This window comes from Trachurus trachurus (genome assembly GCF_905171665.1).
Source record: "Trachurus trachurus genome assembly, chromosome: 3".
Lineage (NCBI taxonomy): Eukaryota > Metazoa > Chordata > Actinopteri > Carangiformes > Carangidae > Trachurus > Trachurus trachurus.
The window spans coordinates 4,916,892-4,936,375 of record NC_139893.1 but is presented as its reverse complement, the minus strand read 5'-3'; the positions used below and the strand labels follow the sequence as shown (position 1 = coordinate 4,936,375).

Here is a 19,484-nt window from a genome sequence, read left to right as displayed (position 1 = left end):
TTTAAAGTATAATACAAAGGCTGATTAAAAAAGAACAGCAACAGTCAAAAAAACAAGAACGTGTTCAGCTGAATTAAACTGGAAACCAAAAGTTAAACATCATAGTGGATAAACTAAAAAATAATAAGAGAGGTTATGTATCACTGTGTTATTCTAGTGGCAGACAGAAAACTCTTGTGGGCACACACAGCTTTGATTGTTTTGGATTCCCTCCATGCCAATATTCAAAAATAGATCTGCAGACTCCAAGTGTTTCAGACATTGGTAACAGATACATGTGGCAGTGAATATATTGATTCTTTTGAGTAGAGAGGGGCGGGGTGGAGAGTGGGTAGGGTAGGGTCGGGGGTTTCCAGATTGAAAAAGTCCCAATAAATCAATGGGGACTTGTGCAGCCTTACAAGGAAACTTTGTGTGTTTGTCCGGCTGCAAAACAACTTCTCCGGAGGATGCAATTAGTCGAGCTCAGCTGATGACGTTGATAAACTCAAACCTGTGCATTCCTGTCGACATGATTTTTGCATCAGATTAAACTATTTATGACCAGAAGGTGTGCGTTTCTGAGTGTGCAGCCTTAAAGGGATAGTATAAATAAAAACTGTGTTTTTCCTGCACTTTGAAGGGCTGGAAAAAATTATATTATAGTGAACAATGAATGAATTTAGGCCGCGAAAATAGGCCGTTTCTTTGGGTCTGTTCACAACACTGTATGTTGTAAATCTCTGGACAGGGCTATGGGCTGGCGTTGCTAACGGGAGGAGTGCAGAGAGTCTTCTACTGCAATTAAAGTACTTAGGGGCTATTTGTAGATCATACAACCCCACTTTAAAAAAATGCTACTATCCCTTTAAAGGTATAATGTGTAGGAATTCCCCCCATCTAGCAGTGCGGTTGCATATCTGAACGTATTCTTGATGTTGCATTCACGTGAAATTGGGCAGACGTCAGACAGACAACAGACGCTGCATGTAACAGGATAAACAAGCGTCTATGTAAACAAGTGGTCCGCCAGCACGAGGCAAAACAATACACGTGACAACATGTTGTCATGGTGATGTCGTATTGTTTACCTGACCCACGTTTTACCGTCTTTCTCTTGTGGAGTAAAATGACATCCGGTTGGTTTGCCAACGGCCGTCTGCCTGACTGCACCTGAATGCAACACCAGTGCCTCCGTCCTTCCTCACACTACACAGTGGTGATAGTTTTAACAGGCCAAGCCGACTGCTCCGCTGAGTTTCCGTGGTTACCTAAGGTCACGCTGCCACTGAACGTAAAAAATGACGATGCAACATGGCCGCCTCGGTTCGGTGCGTCGCCCATTTATGTATTTGTAACGACTTGTAACAACTCATTCTAAGGTACGAGAAAGCTTTCATTTGCATGCGGGTGTGATTCCACTTCAGTGAAATACGTATTTATGAAAGTAGTAATATTTGATTTTTGCTAATAAAAAGCCAAATAAGTTACATACTGCGGCTTTAAGATTGACCAACCGTGCTACAGAGTCTTTTCAGCCAGCTGCACCTTTTCACGTAAGCTCTTGCCGTTTTCTCCCGGCCTCTCCTTCCCTCCCTCCCACAGCAACAACTCCCTGATGCACTCCGAATGACAGAGGAAAGGAAATTATCGAACACCAATACAATAAAGCTGTCTGGTAACTTAATAGGGCTGCTGAGTAGGGGCACCGTGGCCATCTTGCTTTGAGGCGATAATGAGAGTCATCAGTCCCTCCTGGGCTGGAAGAAAAGGGGGCCGCCTTTGTGGTGGTGAGGGTGTGTGAGTAAGTGAGTGTGTGTGTGTGTATGCATTTGTGTGAGTGTGTCAGAGTGTGTGTGTGCAATGTGTGTTTATCTTTGAGCCTCTTTAGTCCAGCGAGGCCCAATAAGCAAACAGCACAGTGCTTTAACGAAGCCAGAGAGATCTCCCATTGAACACGGCTTGGGAGAGAGATTCTCTGAGAAATTCTGTTCATTAAATCGGGCTAAAGTCCAAATATTGACTTTGGAGGCTTGAGGGAGACACAAAACATAGACTGTCCCATATATCATATTACAGATCCCTCGTGTTTGGTAGAATGTGGTTGATAAAAGAAAAAAAAAAGCCATCTCATGGAAAAAAAGCTAAACTTGTTAACATAACTTTATACTGTATGTATCGAGATTTGACAAACAGAAGCTCCTGTTTATGTATTTGTACAAGTGACAATGTGCTCCAGCACTCCTGAGGATCTCTCATCAAACCTTAAACAAAGGGCCATTATCCTGTTTATCTAAATCACCGGTGGGATTCGCATTTGATGAAATCATACAAATTCAAGAGCCTTGTCGACAAGAAAAAACTTTGTGGACTTTAAAGAGAGAGAGAGAGAGATCCTGAGGGAAGCCATCTGAGGTGTTTACGTGTTGCCGCTGCTGCTGCATCCCTGACGCTTTAATAAGCATTATAACATATTGTATAAACCGTAGAGAGAGAGAGAAAGAGAAAGGAAGAAAGAGTGAGAGGTGCAGGGAAGAAAAGAGAGTTGTAGCACATCGGTTTCTCAAATCTCCGGTGTAGATCAGTGCTGGCAGAGGAACACTGTGACTGTGTGACTGTGCGGCGCTCGCTCTCGCTGTGGGCCCGCTGCACAGTAAGTTGTAAATTTGACATTGTTAAAACCCATATGAGAGAGTGTGGGTCTGTGTGTGTGTGTTTGTGTGTCTGTGTGTGTGTGTGTGTGGAGGGGCAGGCAGAAGTCAAAAGCCATCTTGTTGCTTTCAAATGTATTAAAGAAGGGATGAAGGACTCAAACATGGCTTTCTATTCCCAGCTTAATGCATGCACACCGGTGTCTTCCTCTCTCACTCTGCATCAACAACTACCCACATCGGGATGCCAGCAGAAATAACAACTTGATTCAGCTCTTGGTGACTTTTTTTTCTTCTTTTCTTTTTACAATGATGTTAGGATTCAAGTGTCATGCTCTGGAAATAATAATATTGTATTTTACCTGTTGTGCTGTGCTGACTATTGCCACTTCAGTGAAATCAGTGCCCAGCACACAGAGCTGCAGCTGGGGATCTGATCCCAGCCCAGGGGAGTTTCACTGAGAAAGGACTTCACGTCCCCGTGTTTACTTCACGTGCCTCTTGTCTTGTTAGCGTTTTCCCCGTTTGCTGCGGTCGGACCCAAGGGTGGCACAACAGGTTATAAATTTTTAATGTACGCAAAAGCTGCGAGCCGAGCCAATAAGAGCAGATAAGACTGAGAGCGATTCGAAAAACAAATTGTTACTGTTGTTGTCTCTTCTTTTAAGTATATAAATAAAACACAAATATATCAAGTCCACTAGATAGATAGATAGATAGATAGATAGATAGATAGATAGATAGATAGATAGATAGATAGATAGATAGATAGATAGATAGATAGATAGATAGATAGATAGATAGATAGATAGATAGATAGATAGATAGATAGATAGGAAGGATAGATAGATAGATAGATAGATAGATAGATAGATAGATAGATAGATAGATAGATAGATAGATAGATAGATAGATAGATAGAGTGAGAAAGCATCCTCCCCGTGTTGATATACTGTAGTTGATAACAGAGAGTAAGAAAAACTGACATCATTAAGATTCACCAGTGTGCAAGCACAGCAACACGAGCAAACCTCCAACCCCCAGATGACTATCAAGCACTGTGTTTTCTAAGCATGGAGGTAATGAGACAAATACTTATTACTCAAGTAAAAATGGCATGAATATTAGCATCGCATTAGGCAGTGAATTTAATGATGTTGTAAGTACAATATGTCACAGTAACTAAGAGAGAGAGAGTGGGGAGAAAAAATACTCAAGCGGCGTAAATATACAGAGAGGAGAGGGAGAAAAAATATGGAGAAAGCAGAGAAGTGTTGCAGTTTCCAGCGTGGATGGAGTCATGATGAGTGAGGAAAATGATGCCGAGCCTAACAAACCATTACTGAGCTTAAACATGCCATTGCGTGGAATGCTGACATACAACAGAAGTTGAGCTTATTTAAAGTAATGACTGGTATTAGATGAATCTGTGGTGAGCGTTTAGTGAGGAAAAGAACGGGACCATCGGTACTCACTAAAGGGGTGCAAGGGGTCCAGTATTCAGGGTTCAGCTCGGCTCGTGGACGAAGGTCCAGATATTCAGGGTTCAGTTCAGTTCGGGCACGGGTTAATGTTCCCTTCATGGAAAATTGGAGGAAGAGGAGGAGGAGGAAGAGGAGGAGGAGGAGGAGGGGGGAAAAAAAGGCTGTTAGATTTTGCTCGCTGGGCTTTGGTTGGTTTGTCATTAATACAGATGGTTATAGATGGAGACTTATTAAGTCTGCAGAGCTCACACACACAAATGTGTTTCACTCCAGATGCAAGAGGAGAAAATAAACATAAAGTCAACTCAGATCTAAGTCGTCACTTTTATCAAGCTATTTTATTTCCCTCTCAGATGACACCGACTCTCTTTACTGAGCATTAGCAAAAAAAAAATCATTAGCTATAATGGCTAATGTTCACACTGAGGCAATTATAAAACACCACTTTAACACTTCAACGATGAATTTTCAACCAAAAATTCCCTGTAAATTCTTCCGGGTGCATTATTTCACCAAATGAGGTTAGATTCCAGTTCCCTCTCTTCCCGCGGCCCTTCGGCCTAAATGACAGGCCGGTGGAACGGGCTGAATCCACCGGGGGCCCCACCGGCTCTGTGATGTATACTGTAATTATCTGCTGATTCTCAAAATGGCTGTGTGTAATGAGGCTATGCTGCATGAAGCCCCGGGCATAAATCACTGTCTTTAACTGACTTCCAGATGACCAACACAACAACACACGGAGCAGGAGCAGCAGAACGGAGAGGAAGTGGGTTATCTGGGCAGCCGCCGCGCTGCTGTATAGCATCCAACTTGTGCTTCTTATCAGCAAAGCCATATTGTTAGCCAAAGTTGCTTACTGAAGACACTTTTCTGTCTCCTACACAAAAAAAACAAGTCAACTCACTTGCACTTATTCTCAGTTACTTATCTGTTTAGAGATTGGCGACCAATGCATTAACGGCTCGCCGCTTGATTTAGCAATGCAACATATAGGAGGAGCCTGTCAGACTGTCTGCTGTCACCGGCATCAAACACTTTCCATAATAGTCTGACTCACACATGTACACAAACAAACAGCAGCTACCAACCTCCCCACAGCACAAACACACACACACACACACACACCAACATAGTATAAATATAACATAAGACAAGTTTTCCACATGCATTCATTCCCAGTGCAGTTCTGACTGTTGCCTCCACAGAAAATGAATGCAATAAAAAAAGAGAGAGAGAAAAAAACAATATTTTCCTGCTCCTTAGTTGGAGCACTGTCATCAGCAAATATTAACAAGGAGTCCAAATGTCACCGGTAAAGCACAGCTTGAATTCCAGAGAGCAGGGACCTCTTTTCTTTGTTATCATTTCTAGTTACCCAGGGTTACGCATTCAAGGAGGAAGAAAAAAAGAAATACAAAAAAATGTGTTACAGTTAAAATGTAAGAATGGTTTATTAACTTTACAGCTCCAATGGGGAAAGGTCCTTTTGTTCCCGTGTGACATGGGATCGACTTTTCATTGGATTTCATCAAGGTCAGTTAAGTCGTGTTAAACCAAACACAGTCAACAAGTTGACAAGTGAGGAAATGCTGTGGGGAAAAGCAACAGATAGTTTTATGTTTAAAGGGATAGTTCAACATTTTTGGCAAACTGGCCCATTGCCATAATCCCTATAGTCATAGGAGTAGGTTTGTTATCTTTTTAATTGTCGGTGCAAGCTGTTTTTAGAGCTGCTCAGAGCTACGCTACGGAGGCTCATGGGATTTCTTGGTTTACCTCATCAAACTCGTCAAATACACAATACAACAACTCCACAACGCTCTGGTGGACAAGTTGTGACCTGCACATTCACCACGCTATGAGATAATAACAGAACGTTACAAGACAGAGTTGTTTTTTAGGTAAATGCAGAGACTGCTTGATGAAAAACTACCCTCGATGGGAACGCGCAGCAGCAGTTTTGCATGAATTTCCCTCTAAAACAACTCTGTCTGGTAACGTTCTGTTATTATCTCATAGCGTGTTGAATGTGCAGGTCACAACTTGTCCACCAGAGCGTTTTGGAGTTGTTGGAGTTTGATGAGGGATACAAAGAAATCCTATGAGCCTCAGAAGCGTAGCTCTGAGCAGCTCGTGGCTCTGCTCCGCCGCTCTAAAAATAGCTTGCACCAACAGAGGTAACAAACCTACTTCTAAAACCATAAGGATTATAGCAATGAGTCGAACTAATGGGTTGAACTATCCCTTTAAAACCTGCAGCAGCCCAGGTCCTACACCTCCAACTCATGCCCTATACTGCAGGTCATCATCTCCCCCTGATAATAACTGTACCTCAGCATTAGGCTGTATATTTAGTTATCCTTTATACTGTATTTCCACATAAAAAAAAGTCAAAGAGACATTTTAATTTCTCAAGAAATCATTCCATCATTCGGTGTGTGGCATCCCTAGTTGAAGAGAAGGCACCACAGAACATCATCACAGCACATGTAATGGGATCAGCTTGAAAATCGGCCACAGAAACAATACAAACTTTAGTGCAGTCTCAGTATAAAGTGTAATGGACTCGCATGTTGTGTCTTGTCTTCATGCAGTAGAAATATGGACTATACTCGAAGTGCTCTACACTTTATGTCACATTTTCACATACACATTCATACAGCAGTAGACACAGTGGCTGAAAGCTAACCATTCACACAACCAATGCACACTTCATGGGGGCAAGTGTGGGTTCAGTCAGTGTCTGGCCCAAGAACACATCTAATCGACATACAGCATGGAGGAGCCGGGAATCGAACCACCGACCTTCCGGTTAGTGAACGACCATGGTTTGACTAACAGTGGAAAATTAAAGTAAGTGCATTGTTCAGCTCCTGTCAGTCAGCTGAACTGTACATGGCTGCTCTTAGCAAACATGAAGATGAACATTGGAGCTGTGTTAGTCTTGGCCTGTAGCTGTCTAATGTTGAAGTAACATTTTGGAGCTAACACTGGTTTACACTATTAGTTAGTCCTCTATATGTGAGTGGCTAATCACAAAGTGCTAACACTTGGTTCTGCAAACATTTTATCAACTGCTGTTAAAATATGCTCCATTTGGCTTCATGTAATTGTGTTATTAGCAAGCTTATTCAGAATGTACTTATCAAGATCAGTGAAGAAACGTATACTCATACTGTGGCGTTGTTTTTAATTGAGCCATTTAAAGGGTGAGAAAACTAATTAGGGCTTTGTGTGTTTATCTTAACATGCTTAACGTGACTTAATGTAATGAGTATAGCATCCTCGTATCCACAATAGGAGCCATTATCCTCAGCTGCATTTGACGTACAGTATTGCTGGTGTTACCTTCAACTGGTAGGTGTTAAAATTGACATTGTATTCCTGAAATGTGCTCAGACCATTTTTAACAAGGAACTTTTTTCTCTCTCACAAGTCCCCCCCCCCCCCCCCCCCCCACACTCTCAAATTCCTCCAATTATTGGAGGAAGATGAGGAAAAACAGGTGAAAGGGGGCAGAGCAACACTCAGAACCTTTATCTCATTATGCATCTTCTTAATATATTCCACTTGTCTGTCACTCTAATTAATGGCAGTCCTTCTCCATAAACCGCCCAGAATGTGAGATTATTTATTAGTGCCTAGCCATTTATCACCGGTGTGATACGTGACAGAGAGAAGGGAAGTGAAAGTTGGCACATTATAATTGATCATTTTTCACTCCACAGTGTCAGAGTGATCGTGGTAAATCCTTGGTTGCAGCATGTGATTCTGTCAACACTGACAACAAAAATAAGGCGCATGAATAAAACAAGTTATTGAGATTGATTGAGTGCTGGCAATGGCACGAGGCTATAATACACTTTCCATTACGTGATGTAGCAAAACTGGAAGGTTTTGGATCGAAATGTTTGTTGCAGAGGACAAACAGAACATTAAACTTATTTTTGTCTGATTCGTCCGGCGCCGCGCGGCTCGATGGGGCACATCGCACATCTGTCCTCATTATTTACCTGGAATTAACCTTAGGATTGATATTTGGCCTTCGTTATTTATCCTGTCAGATAAAACGTAATGTCCTGTGAGATTCGGTCTTTTTGGGGTTAAAATTGATTTGATATGCACTTTAATTTGAACCAGTGGAGAGGCTGAAGAGACTGAAGGTGGCGTGACTGATGGAGAGTCCCACACTCCAACTCTGGCAATTTGAGGCGAGTGTTGTGTGTGATGATGGGGAGAAGGGGGGCTGGCTGCTGCATTACATTACAAATGTGGACCAAAAAGAAAAAGTGTGACAGAAATTAAAACCAGAAGTGCATCATGATGTGGAGCCGCTGGCAACTGACTTTGGTTAATTTTTGTGGCCAGAGGCGATACAGTGCTGCTACTGCTGCTGCTGCTGCTGCAGAGGAATACAGCAGAGGAGCACGTTTTCACCGTTTTCACCCGGTGTAGGTGTGTTTGGCTTCGTGCACGACCGGTTACATCACAATAGTCTGGACAAATCACCTCCTAAGAAGGAACTGACATCCTTCTGTTAGAGAAGCAGCATCGCGACAGGGATATTTATATATATATATGTATATTTCTCATTATGTTATGTCTCGTACATTATGTGTGGGAGGATAAACAGTCACACATTTTGCTCACTGTGTTGTTCATTTCCCAGATAAAAAGCATTGCTCAATTCGTTAAACGACATTAGGAGGAGGAGACAGTCGGCGCGGCCGGTTGCTGGACAGCGTGGATGATTTGACAACAGGAAGGGGGCATCCAACAGCAATTTCCTGATATCTTCAGAGGTTGCTGACATATTTCACACATCCTGCTGCACAATCTTTGCTGGATGACAATCAGTCAGGCCACAAACACATTTATACACACGATTTCAAATGAAAAACGCTGTGTGTGTTGCTTTTCCTGCCAGACGGATTGGTCAATACCCGCAAAAAAAAAAAAAAAGTAAATAAATTAATAAATGAAAAAAATTTTCGGATAAGATCTGCTCTGGGTATTGGGAGCGATTGGCTGGGCAATATGAGGGGTTAGTGGGGGTGTGGAGCTTATTCCAGCATGCACTGGGCAGCAGACAGGGGTGCATGCTGGGAAGGTCGCCATTCTGTTAGAGGGATAACACGCATCAACAATGTTATTGATGTTTATGGGCAATTTAGTCATTTAGTCAGGCAGTTTACCTAAACAGTGAGTTGCAGAGCAGCGGGAGGAAGATTCAGACCTATAAGCCAGAATCTTTTTGCCAATAGTGTTTTTCCATCAGATTTATTTTTTGTTCCTACAGAAGTTTAAAGAGGAACTCTGCTACATTTGTACCTTAGAGAGCTTTGGAGTAATTGTGATGGTTAAATCACTGACTCGTACCTTGTTCCAGGGAGAATTGAGGCTCTCTGCCTTCCACATAGCTGCGTCTCTTGGCTGAAAACCAACCTTGTAAGATCAGAGCCTCCGACCCAGCTCTCGGCACCGCCACACAAACGTAACGCGCTAACCCGTAACCCGTAATCTATTGTTGATGACAGATAAGACTACACAGATATACACATGGTAACATGGTAGATGATAAATAACCTTATCCACCGCTCCATGGATTGATTTCTCACCGGCTTCGTTGGAAACAAATGCACATGGAGGAGAGGAGGGTTAGAGACACAGAAGAGGAGAGACCGGACTTGTTTGTTCGTTGCAGATTGTAAACACAACATTCACACTGGGCCCCTCCTCTCGGGCTCAACAACTCATCAGGACCGACCCATGTCCAGCTGCTGTTCACATCGAACCCTTCTCCACTTCGGCCTTTGAATATTTGCAACTACTGCCAAGATCTCGCAGCATAGTACTCGAGGCTCCCGTCGCCGGTGACGGCCCGACACTCCAGCGCTTCACTTGGACTGTATTTCCTTTTCTTCGCTGCTCGGTGTGTATCTGCCATTTCTCCGAGCTTGACGGCGTCCAGTCGCTTTGCCCAATGCAAGGCCACGGTGCCACTTACTAACGTCACCTGAGCTCTGTCATTGGCTGAGGAGAACACACCGACTCCGCCCAGAAACATCCCCACTACACCAAAACAACCAAATACAGGCAGAGGGAGGGGGGAAATCCTACAGCCTCTACTTTTAATTTCCGAAACATCTACTAAATGAAAGCACATCATTAAGGAGGAACTATGTAAGTCCGATCGCTTTAGCTTGTTTTGCTAACCCTCCTCCCCTCCATGTGCATTTGTTTACAACAAAGCCAGTGAGAAATCAATCAATAGAGCAGTAGATAACATTATATATCATATATGATGTTACAATGTGTATATTTGTGTAGTTTAATCTGTCATAAACAAGAGATTACGGGTTACAGGGCACGTTTGTGACGTGGTGCTGCAGAGACGAGAGCTGGGACACCAGGTCGGAGGCAATGATCTTGCAAAGTTGTTTTTCAGCCCAGAGATGCAGTAAGTGACACGTACGCAGAAGGCAGAGAGCCTCCATTCTCCATTGTAACAAGTTAAGCCATTTATTAAACCATCACAATACTCCAAGGCTGTTTAATTAAGGTAAAAATTTAGCACAGTTATAGCTACAAACCCTGCATAGTTCCTCTTTAAATCGCAGGTCTTACAGCCTCATACTGTAGCAGATTTCCATTTAAAACATTCACCTTTATCAGAAACAACTAGTATTGTGACCCTGAATAAAACCAACGCCACGGCCGACATGTAAAGGTGAGAACAGGAGAACAGATATCCTGCTGAAAGACTCTGCAGACCTGCTGTAAGGCTACATGTTGAACTTGTTTTTGTGTAATGTAGGCTGAGAAGATGAGCTTCATTAGTGGGGATAAAACACACTTTAATTAGCTATACCATTGGCCTAACCCTGCCAAGCCTTCCCAGTCACAGCAGACCTTTAGTTCTGTTTAATTACCTTAGAGATAGCTCTGTGTGCACTCTTCCCTGACATCACAAGACAACATTCGCTTTTCAACAAGTGCTGTGTATGTGTGTATGTGTGTGTGTGTGTTTGTGCAAACTGCTAAGAAAAGAAAATGATGTTTACCTTGTGACTATGGGTAAGACTCATGAGGGAGAGGCGTTACTTTGAACATGAGACAGATGACTCATTCAGGCGGCTCCGGGATCGTTATTTATTTACTTATTTATCGATGATCGCATCAACATCCACACAATTAATGTATTAAAAAGAGAAATAAGCAGATCTGATGCATGATTTTAATTATAAGAAGACGTTTTTTTCATGAGGAAACTGGCAACGGGAGAGCAAAACCACAGCTCAGAGTACAGTGAGTCGCCTGAGCAGATGATATACAACAACGAGCATATTCCACTAATAGTAGTGTTAATAGTTTAAACTTACAGCACAGTAAAAATCAATCACGGCATCATCTGACTTGTCTCTGGAAATTGCCCAGTATGGGCTGATATATTATGGCCATAATCGCCCCGTTGCTGGCACGGCTGTCTGGGTCTCAGCAGCCTGCTGACTTACAGTCAGAGCTGTGGTGATGCAAATGAGCCCATAAAGTGGCCCTGTGTGGGGAATCTCCCTCTGGACATCAGATGGAGATCAGCTGAGCGCCGCCGCCACCGCCGCCGCCTCTCATTCCTCAGTCCCATCCAACTTCATACCAAATAATTAGATTCTGTTTGCTTTGGGTTTTTGTTTTGTTTTGTTTGTTTTTCTCTCTTTTTTGGCTGCTTTGTTTTGCCTGAACTCCATCGCTGAACAATAAAATGGGAATGCAGCAAAGAAAGAGTGAAGAGGAGGAAGAAGGAGGATGAGGAGGAGGATAAGGAGGACTGTGCTGCTGATTGGATGCAAAGAAAAGCCAAAGTGCGCATTGCAAAAGAAAATGGATTGGAGGGAAGGAAATTGGTAATGATTAGAAAATGAGAGCACACAAGAGGGTGCTACTAACTTATTTATATTAAGCTGTTGAGATGGCTGGGTGAGAAAATCTGTGATTATTATTCTTTGATTTGCAAAGCTCCGCCGTGATTGGCCCTTCCTTTGGTGGCAGCATTAAACTTTATGTTTATGGGTCCCAGTGTTAAGCCCATTTCCACGCTCCCCATTCCACACACTAAGTATTGACATTCCATTTAAGTTGACGACAGCGAGGAGGGAGTTTTATGACAGGGATGTGAATGCATGCAGCTGGTATTGCGGTACAAAAAAAAGAAAAAAAAATCACACAATTACAAGGACATCTTTGCATAGTTGCACAGCAAAAAAAGAAAGCAGGATGCATGATGTAGCTACCTCTGCTTTGTTGAGGGAGAACAAAGCAAAAGGATTCATCTCAGCCCTCCGCCCCTCCACTGTATTAAAACACATACAAAGAGAATATTTTCTAATGAAAGGCCCTCTGTGTGTCTGTCTGTGTGTGTCTGTGTCGACAATAATTAATATAGAGATTACGTTTGCTATGATAATTAATTACACAAGCTTTAAAAGTGCCCCTGCTACATGTAAATTACCACAGACACAACATCTAAAGTGTGTTTGGAGAAGGGGGGAGGGGTGTAAAACGTGATACTGCAGATTGCTATCAAGGTGCTTGGTGAGAGAATTTAAAGGGATACGCCAACATTTTTTTCCCCATGTCTTGCCTCACTCCCGAGTCCATGACCAGCAGATAGACACCATCCTTTCGACTGTGCGTGCAGTAACGAGGGAGATGGAGCCGTATCGCCCGTAATTAGCTTAGCTCAAACGCTGGAAGTGTATGGGTAGTGTTAGCCTGCCTCCACCTAAAGTCATCACAAAACTCTCCGGTAAGGCATCTTGAGCGGTCAAATGCCGCTAACGGGATGAGATCGGTCAAAACGGAGGGTTCAAGCAAAGACGGTTTATTTTGGTTCAAGCTAGCTACATCGAGGGTAGGTTAGCTTCCTATTTCAAAGTAAAAGCACAAATTCTATCGTCATGGTTTTCTGTATGTAAAGGGCAACGGGTGTTTTATTTTGTGAAAGTAACCGGAAGTGCGTTGGTCACAACGGCTAGCTTGAGTAGCGCTGAATTCGTCCGAACAAAATTGTAAACAGCTGGTATTTAGACAAATTAACGACACACTGCTGATCTAAACGGCTACTTTCTCGCCTAAACATGTTTGAAATGTGGATAAAGTGATATATTTACAGAGTTTAGAGCTAAAATTAAATCAGCTTCTGACTGCTGATTTCGGCTTGGGTAGGAGGCAGGCTAACACTACCCATACACTTCCAGTGTTTGAGCTAAGCTAATTATGGGCGATACGGCTCTATCTCCCTTGTTACTGCACGCACAGTCGAAAGGATGGTGTCTATCTGCTGGTCATGGACTCAGGAGTGAGCCAAGACACAAAGAAAAAAAATGTTGGCGTATCCCTTTAAATCAAATATGAAAGTCAAAGTCTCGTGACAAGATAAATATCAACCACTTGATCAATTAAGTGGTTGGATGGACGTCCGTCCGACGCTCAGCGTGAACCGCCACCGCCGCCTCGCTGTTACTGCTGCTGCTTCGTTCCTCAGTCACAGGGAAGCATCGATTCTCCCTGGCACCCGGGCCGTGTCTCTCCCAGTCGATGCCGAGGCCCCCCCCGCCCCCAAAGCCATTTTCAGCAACCGCTAATGGTTTCAAGGAATTCATGCCGGACTTGTGTCAAGAAACCCTAATAAGCTGATTTTTATGAATCTGGAGAGCAGAGCGGAGCAGAGCGCTGAATGCTGCAGAGTGGCGTCCAGAGAAAAAAACACAGTGGATGCATTAACTAAACAATTCCCTGCCATTACTGCACAGCTGGAGCTACCTCTGTTCTGAGATGCAGAAATGAGATCGAGGTGATGGAGGGGTCATCGTCTGTGATGAAACCGCCTGCAATATTAATAACTGTAACCCCGTAGATGAACAAATACTGTATTTCATCTGTTTAAAAGACTGTTTCTTACCCATTAAACAACCAAAAACGACTATATGATGCTCGGGTTCACAGGGTTTGATTTTATTCATTTATTTTTTAAGTTTTTTTGTTTTTCTCCTCCCTTAGTTTTTTATCCTCAGTCTTTCATCCGTGCTGTAAGAGCGCCTTTCATGTCTCAAGTGTAGAACTTCATCTCACTGGGGGTCTGTCTGTGCATCTGGCCTCCGAATTGTGTTACCCAGGGAGTTCTCTGGAAGGAGCCATGTAAGAGTGAGAAGTTGTGCACTTTTCTGACCCTCATTTTCTTTTACGGAGAGTAGTTTTTTTTTCTCATCCCTCTTCAGGGAGCAGAATCTTTTTGGATAGATAAACCTCGAGGTGTGGGTTAAAACTGGTCTCTGGCTTTCTAAAAGATTGATGTATGTTCTTTTTTTTCACAATTATCCTTCTTTACTCTTTTGGCCAACAGATTCACACCACGGCCTTAGAAACTATTTATTTCTAGTTGCCAGGGAGAAACACTTTAAACATGTTTTTTATGCCTGTATCTTTCATTGTTATCAATCAGGATTCACCGATCTGGCTTTTTCAGTCCAAATACCGATACCTGGGCTTAGCTTATTGGACGATACACCGATACCGATCCGACAGTACTGTTACACCTCACCATGTGGAAGACAGTGTAGGCATCAGGCTTGACTTTAACTTTGTAAAAAGTTGTTGCTCTGTGTTTGTTGTCTGACACGTGATAGAATAGATCGACGTCACGGATCATCAGCCCCATTATCCGAAACCAGATCTAGTCAATATCTGGGCCGATATCCGATCCCTATAGTCATAATGAAGTAATCAGACTGAGTCGATGAAGTCTAATATGAATAAAACTCCAAGCAATGAAATTTCACAATGTAAGTTTGATTTGTATGTTAATGTAAACTACATAAACATATTTAATAGTATCTGCCCTTGCAGCTGTATGCACTAAACAGTGATTGTCGTTAATTCATTTTCATCTAAAGCTGTTAAAACAGAGAAGGGAAAAGACGGATGATCTTCTGGAAGCCACTGAGTGAAAAACTGATAGAAACATAACCCTCTGTTTCGCTGTCAGAGAAGAAAGTGACTGCAGCTTTATACAGCTCCACGACCATCTTCACACAACACAGACGTTTTTTTTTTTCTGTCAGTCTCATGTACGTCTCTATCTATCTGCTGCTGTCTTTATCCCCCCTCCCTCCCTCTCTCTCTCTCTTTCTCTATCTAGTCAAAAGTTCTTTGTTCATCCTGGAACTGCTGCTCTGCTTCAAAAGAGCACAGAGAATTGAAGAAGCTGTTGCAGTAAAAGTGCTGCGTTTAAGTCAGCTGAGCGTTCCCTCGAGGCCCAGCAATGCTTTCACCCATATAAGTCCAATTTACAAGGCATATGCCCACCTTCGGACCCGCTCTACCCCAACCCTATTAAATCTAACACTGGACAATGAAGGGCAGAATAGTTGTAAGAATTTAAAGTTCCCCCCTAAACCCATGGTATCCGATTTTGTGTGTATGGCGTACAAAAGGGGGGAAAAAAAGCTATAAAGTATGAGCTGTATGGAACGAGCGACATTATTCTCTAACCTCCTGCTCTCGCTGCTTCACATTACCTCCTTCCTGATGGGGATCCTTACATTCCTGAGAAATACAGACTCACAAGATTGAATCCTGTACAGCCTTCAGGTAGGACGCCGTGTACGTGCAAACTGGATGCTATTTCTTTTTTTTCTTTTTCTTTTTTTTTTACCTCCACCCGTGCCAACTTCTGGCCATTTTTAGCAACACCACTAAGGCGAGCTCTGTCAGTTGAAAACCACTTTAATCCAGTTGGAGGTAAAGAGCCTTTTTGGGCAGCTAACAGGCTTTTAAACCCTTTAAAACTTCGCACTAAACAGATAGGCCAACTCAAACAATAAAGCATATAACAGACTGCGTTGTTAACTGCGTGCACCTTCTTGAAAAGGTCTTGTCTTCTCTAATGATCGGCTAACGAGCATTACAAGTGGACTCTCAGAACCGGCCAGCAGCCTGTACAGTCTGCACGGGTTCTGCAGGTTGTTGCTGTAGTAACCTGTAACCATGTTTCCATCCACACGTTTTTATTCACATTAAGCAATATCGAATTAAAAATGCCTTATGGAAATAGTAAAATATGATGAAGGACTCTAGTTTCGTGAGTTTGGACCTCCCGGACCAAAACATCCATGTAGAAATATAAAATGACAAAATTGCAGTGTGCCTCGCCCGTGGCGCATCTAAAGGTGAGGAGAGGAGCTCATTTGATTGGTGAAGATCTGAGACGGCTGTGTTAAACCCACTCACGCCTTCTCCCCTCACAGAGACGGGAGGAGTACCTGCACCTGGTCTATAAAACTAGAGCCCTAAATGTCATAAATATCAATAAAAAGTTATTACGGTCGATCTCAGCGGATTTTCTCTTGATCGATACAAAGTTTATGTGACGAATGCTGACGGAAACAGTTCTTTGTCGGATAAATGTGAGTTGGGATCATGTTTTTGGTCAATTCCACTATGTATAATATATATGAGTAAACAAAGTAAGATGCAGGTGTACAGGCGCTGCCATTCACAAACCACAGGTGACCGAACTTCTCTGGTGTCTGTAGGATTTAACATGCATCTGCATTAAAACAGAACTGATATATTATAAGCGCCAGCCTATAGCCTATAACTTAATATAGTAATATAATAGCGTGCATATGGCTCAGTGGATAATCGGTAAGATGAAGGATGGACGTCCTTCTACTTTGCAATTTAGAACAAAAATGAATGGAAAGACCTTAAATTGCAAGAAAACTATTCGATACACCAATATGATCACAAAAAAAGCACATGACATCATTATGCACGGCTTTTTATTGGATTTAAAGTTCTCCGATGGAAACGCACTTGAACTGGCATTCTTCACATTAATATTTTTATCGATCTTGAGATAATTCGATCGACGAGTGGATGGAAACGTGGTTAGTGGCCAGCGGTGTCTGGGCCCTGTGTCTGTGAAATTCTGTAAAATGTGTAGTTAAAATGGTCCACATGTCCTCTACGGTCCTCCAGCTTTAATAAACAGAAACAGCCATTACTGCAGTCCCTGAGCTCTTTTCTTCTATATTGCAGGCTGTAAAAAAAGAAAATAGTGGACATATAAGCATTTTAATCAGCTTAAAGAGAACAATCTCTTCTGGTGAGTCTCCTGTACATTTTTAATTCATTCCTCCGTTTAAAAAAGAAAAAAAGAAAAAGGTGAAATCACACCTGCGAGCCTCGTGTGCTCCCACCTGACTCTCTGCTAAAACTCCTGTTAATGTTCTGCCTCCGTCTCCGTCTCAACAGAGGGGGGAGTGTTAGGAGATCATGAAAAGGGAATAATAAGAATATGGCTGTGAAATGTGCTACTGGAAGCAGTTGTTTTGTTCTGTGGTTTTTCCTTTAACAGACACTTGCAGTCACAGTTGGGTGCCATATGCAAGGCGGGTTCCCACATGGGCTCAGACAAAAAGCCCCAACCATCAGACCCCGGATAGTCAATTAAAATTTCATCAGCTGGTTGAAAAGATGTGTAGATGTGTGTCTGTCAGCATGTTGGGATGCTGTTTGGAGAATGTTTATACTTCGGTGTCGGAGAGTTGAACAGCTGACGATGTGAGAAAACGCTCGTATTTGGTGGCACTTTTTTTTTTTTTTTTTTTTTTAAAGAAGAGTGGGATTTTTTATGTGGATTGTGAGAGACGCAGGTTTTTTTTTGTTGCTTGTTTTCATTGATGCAGCCAGTTTTTCAGAGGAACGTCGGAGTCATGACGATCACATACGAGGCTGTTCTTTGATATGCTCATAAAATAAACACACAGCATTTTACTTTACATGGCTCCTGAATACTTATTCAGTGGTCTAAGCTTAGTTGTCTGTCAGCCATATTTTATTATGTCGTCACGCTGCCGAAAACCTTTTCAAATCGGTTAAATCCCTTCCATGCACTTTCTTTTTCTTGTCCGGGGTGCAGGTGCATTGATGTTCATCTGTGCAGAAGTTTGTGTTTATTCTCTCTCAACAGTTTCCATTATCTTAAAAACAGAGCTTTCTATTCAGATGGGTTAAACTTCTCACCCTGCTCTGCACCGCTTTGGTTGAATTAATGGGTAGTTTACAGCTGTACTTGCTGCTGTGCATGAAATATTATTGTCTGCAGTTTTCTCATAAATACCTGGGAGATAACTGTCTTATTACTTTCCATGTTTACTAGCGAGAAGCAAAAGATTAGATGCCTCAAGAAAAAGTTTTCGCCAAAGTAAAGTTATCCGAAAAACAATACTGTCATATTGGGTTGATATATATTTTCTGTGTTGGTCTGTGTCAAGGTAAAGTTTAAAGAGGATGCAGGTGATGAATCATTTTTTTCCAAGATGCAATTTTGAATCACGCACTGATCTGATTTCTGGTGCTCTCAGTGGTTTTCCCAGTCTGTTTTTCTGGATACATTTAAGTCAACACACACAAATACACACAAAATAACAAAAACCTCCTTACAGTTGGAGATGGACTGTGTGCTTGCTGTTGTGCATTCAACTGAGACACTCAGGGGTTCATTATCCTCGCTGATGTAACCGTCTCTCTAAAGACTGCACGTGTATCTGAACATAAGGTTTAGTTACAGCGAATCATTTGAGAAGAAGGAAGGAAAAAAAAAAACATCTCCTCTCTTTTCTTTTAGCCACATCAGCATCCACTGCACCCAGACCTGGTTGGATAAATATGTATGAATCCTGTGTATTTTAATCTGCAGCGTAAAAATTTGTGCTGTGGTTTAGAATTTTCAAAATGGCAAAAGACTAAGTCCAAAGTTATTTATGATAATACCGTACGTCTTTATCACCGAATGTGTTCTGTCTCTGAATGATGACGACGACGATGATTTAAAAGTAAATCCAATGAGTGAGGAAATCCTTGCACAGGAAGCAGGTAGCAGCCTCCACACATTTGCATGCAAACAGTGCTTATTAGTCAAAGTGAAGTGACGTGATTTCACCCAGTAACCCAGTTTGCCTTCACTATACGGTCGCCCTGCATCAGATACTAAATGTTGGGAGTTTGTTTGTAATGCAAACTAGGGATGGGAACGACACGGGATTTGGAAAATCGATTGTCGAGGCCCATGTATCGACTTTCTGTCGAATTGTTGGCCCTTTTTTGGGGGGGCAGCACGCATTCGGTTTCTTTTCTACGAAGAATGCAACCATTGCATCCACCTGTTTTGCCGATGGTTTTGCCCTTTTTGCGGAGCCGGACTCGGGCATCAACAGCGCACCATCACCTGAGACTGCAGCACTGAAAAAAGTGACTTTTTGGAGTAGTAAACTCTATTAGAGTAACTGTCATAATTTCTACCTTG

At 42.4% G+C, this 19,484-nt stretch overlaps 1 protein-coding gene across 1 annotated transcript in view; it reads right to left on the bottom strand.

The window, feature by feature from the left end:
- The window catches only part of pcdh9 (protocadherin 9), a gene marked incomplete at both ends in the record, with an annotated part of 251,729 nt that overhangs the window by 179,422 nt on the left and 52,823 nt on the right, over positions 1-19,484 (bottom strand). Inside the window, one exon of the mRNA XM_083997860.1 lies at positions 4,106-4,207. Coding sequence (XP_083853986.1) covers positions 4,106-4,207 — 102 coding nt within the window. The remainder of the gene's footprint in view (positions 1-4,105; positions 4,208-19,484) is intronic.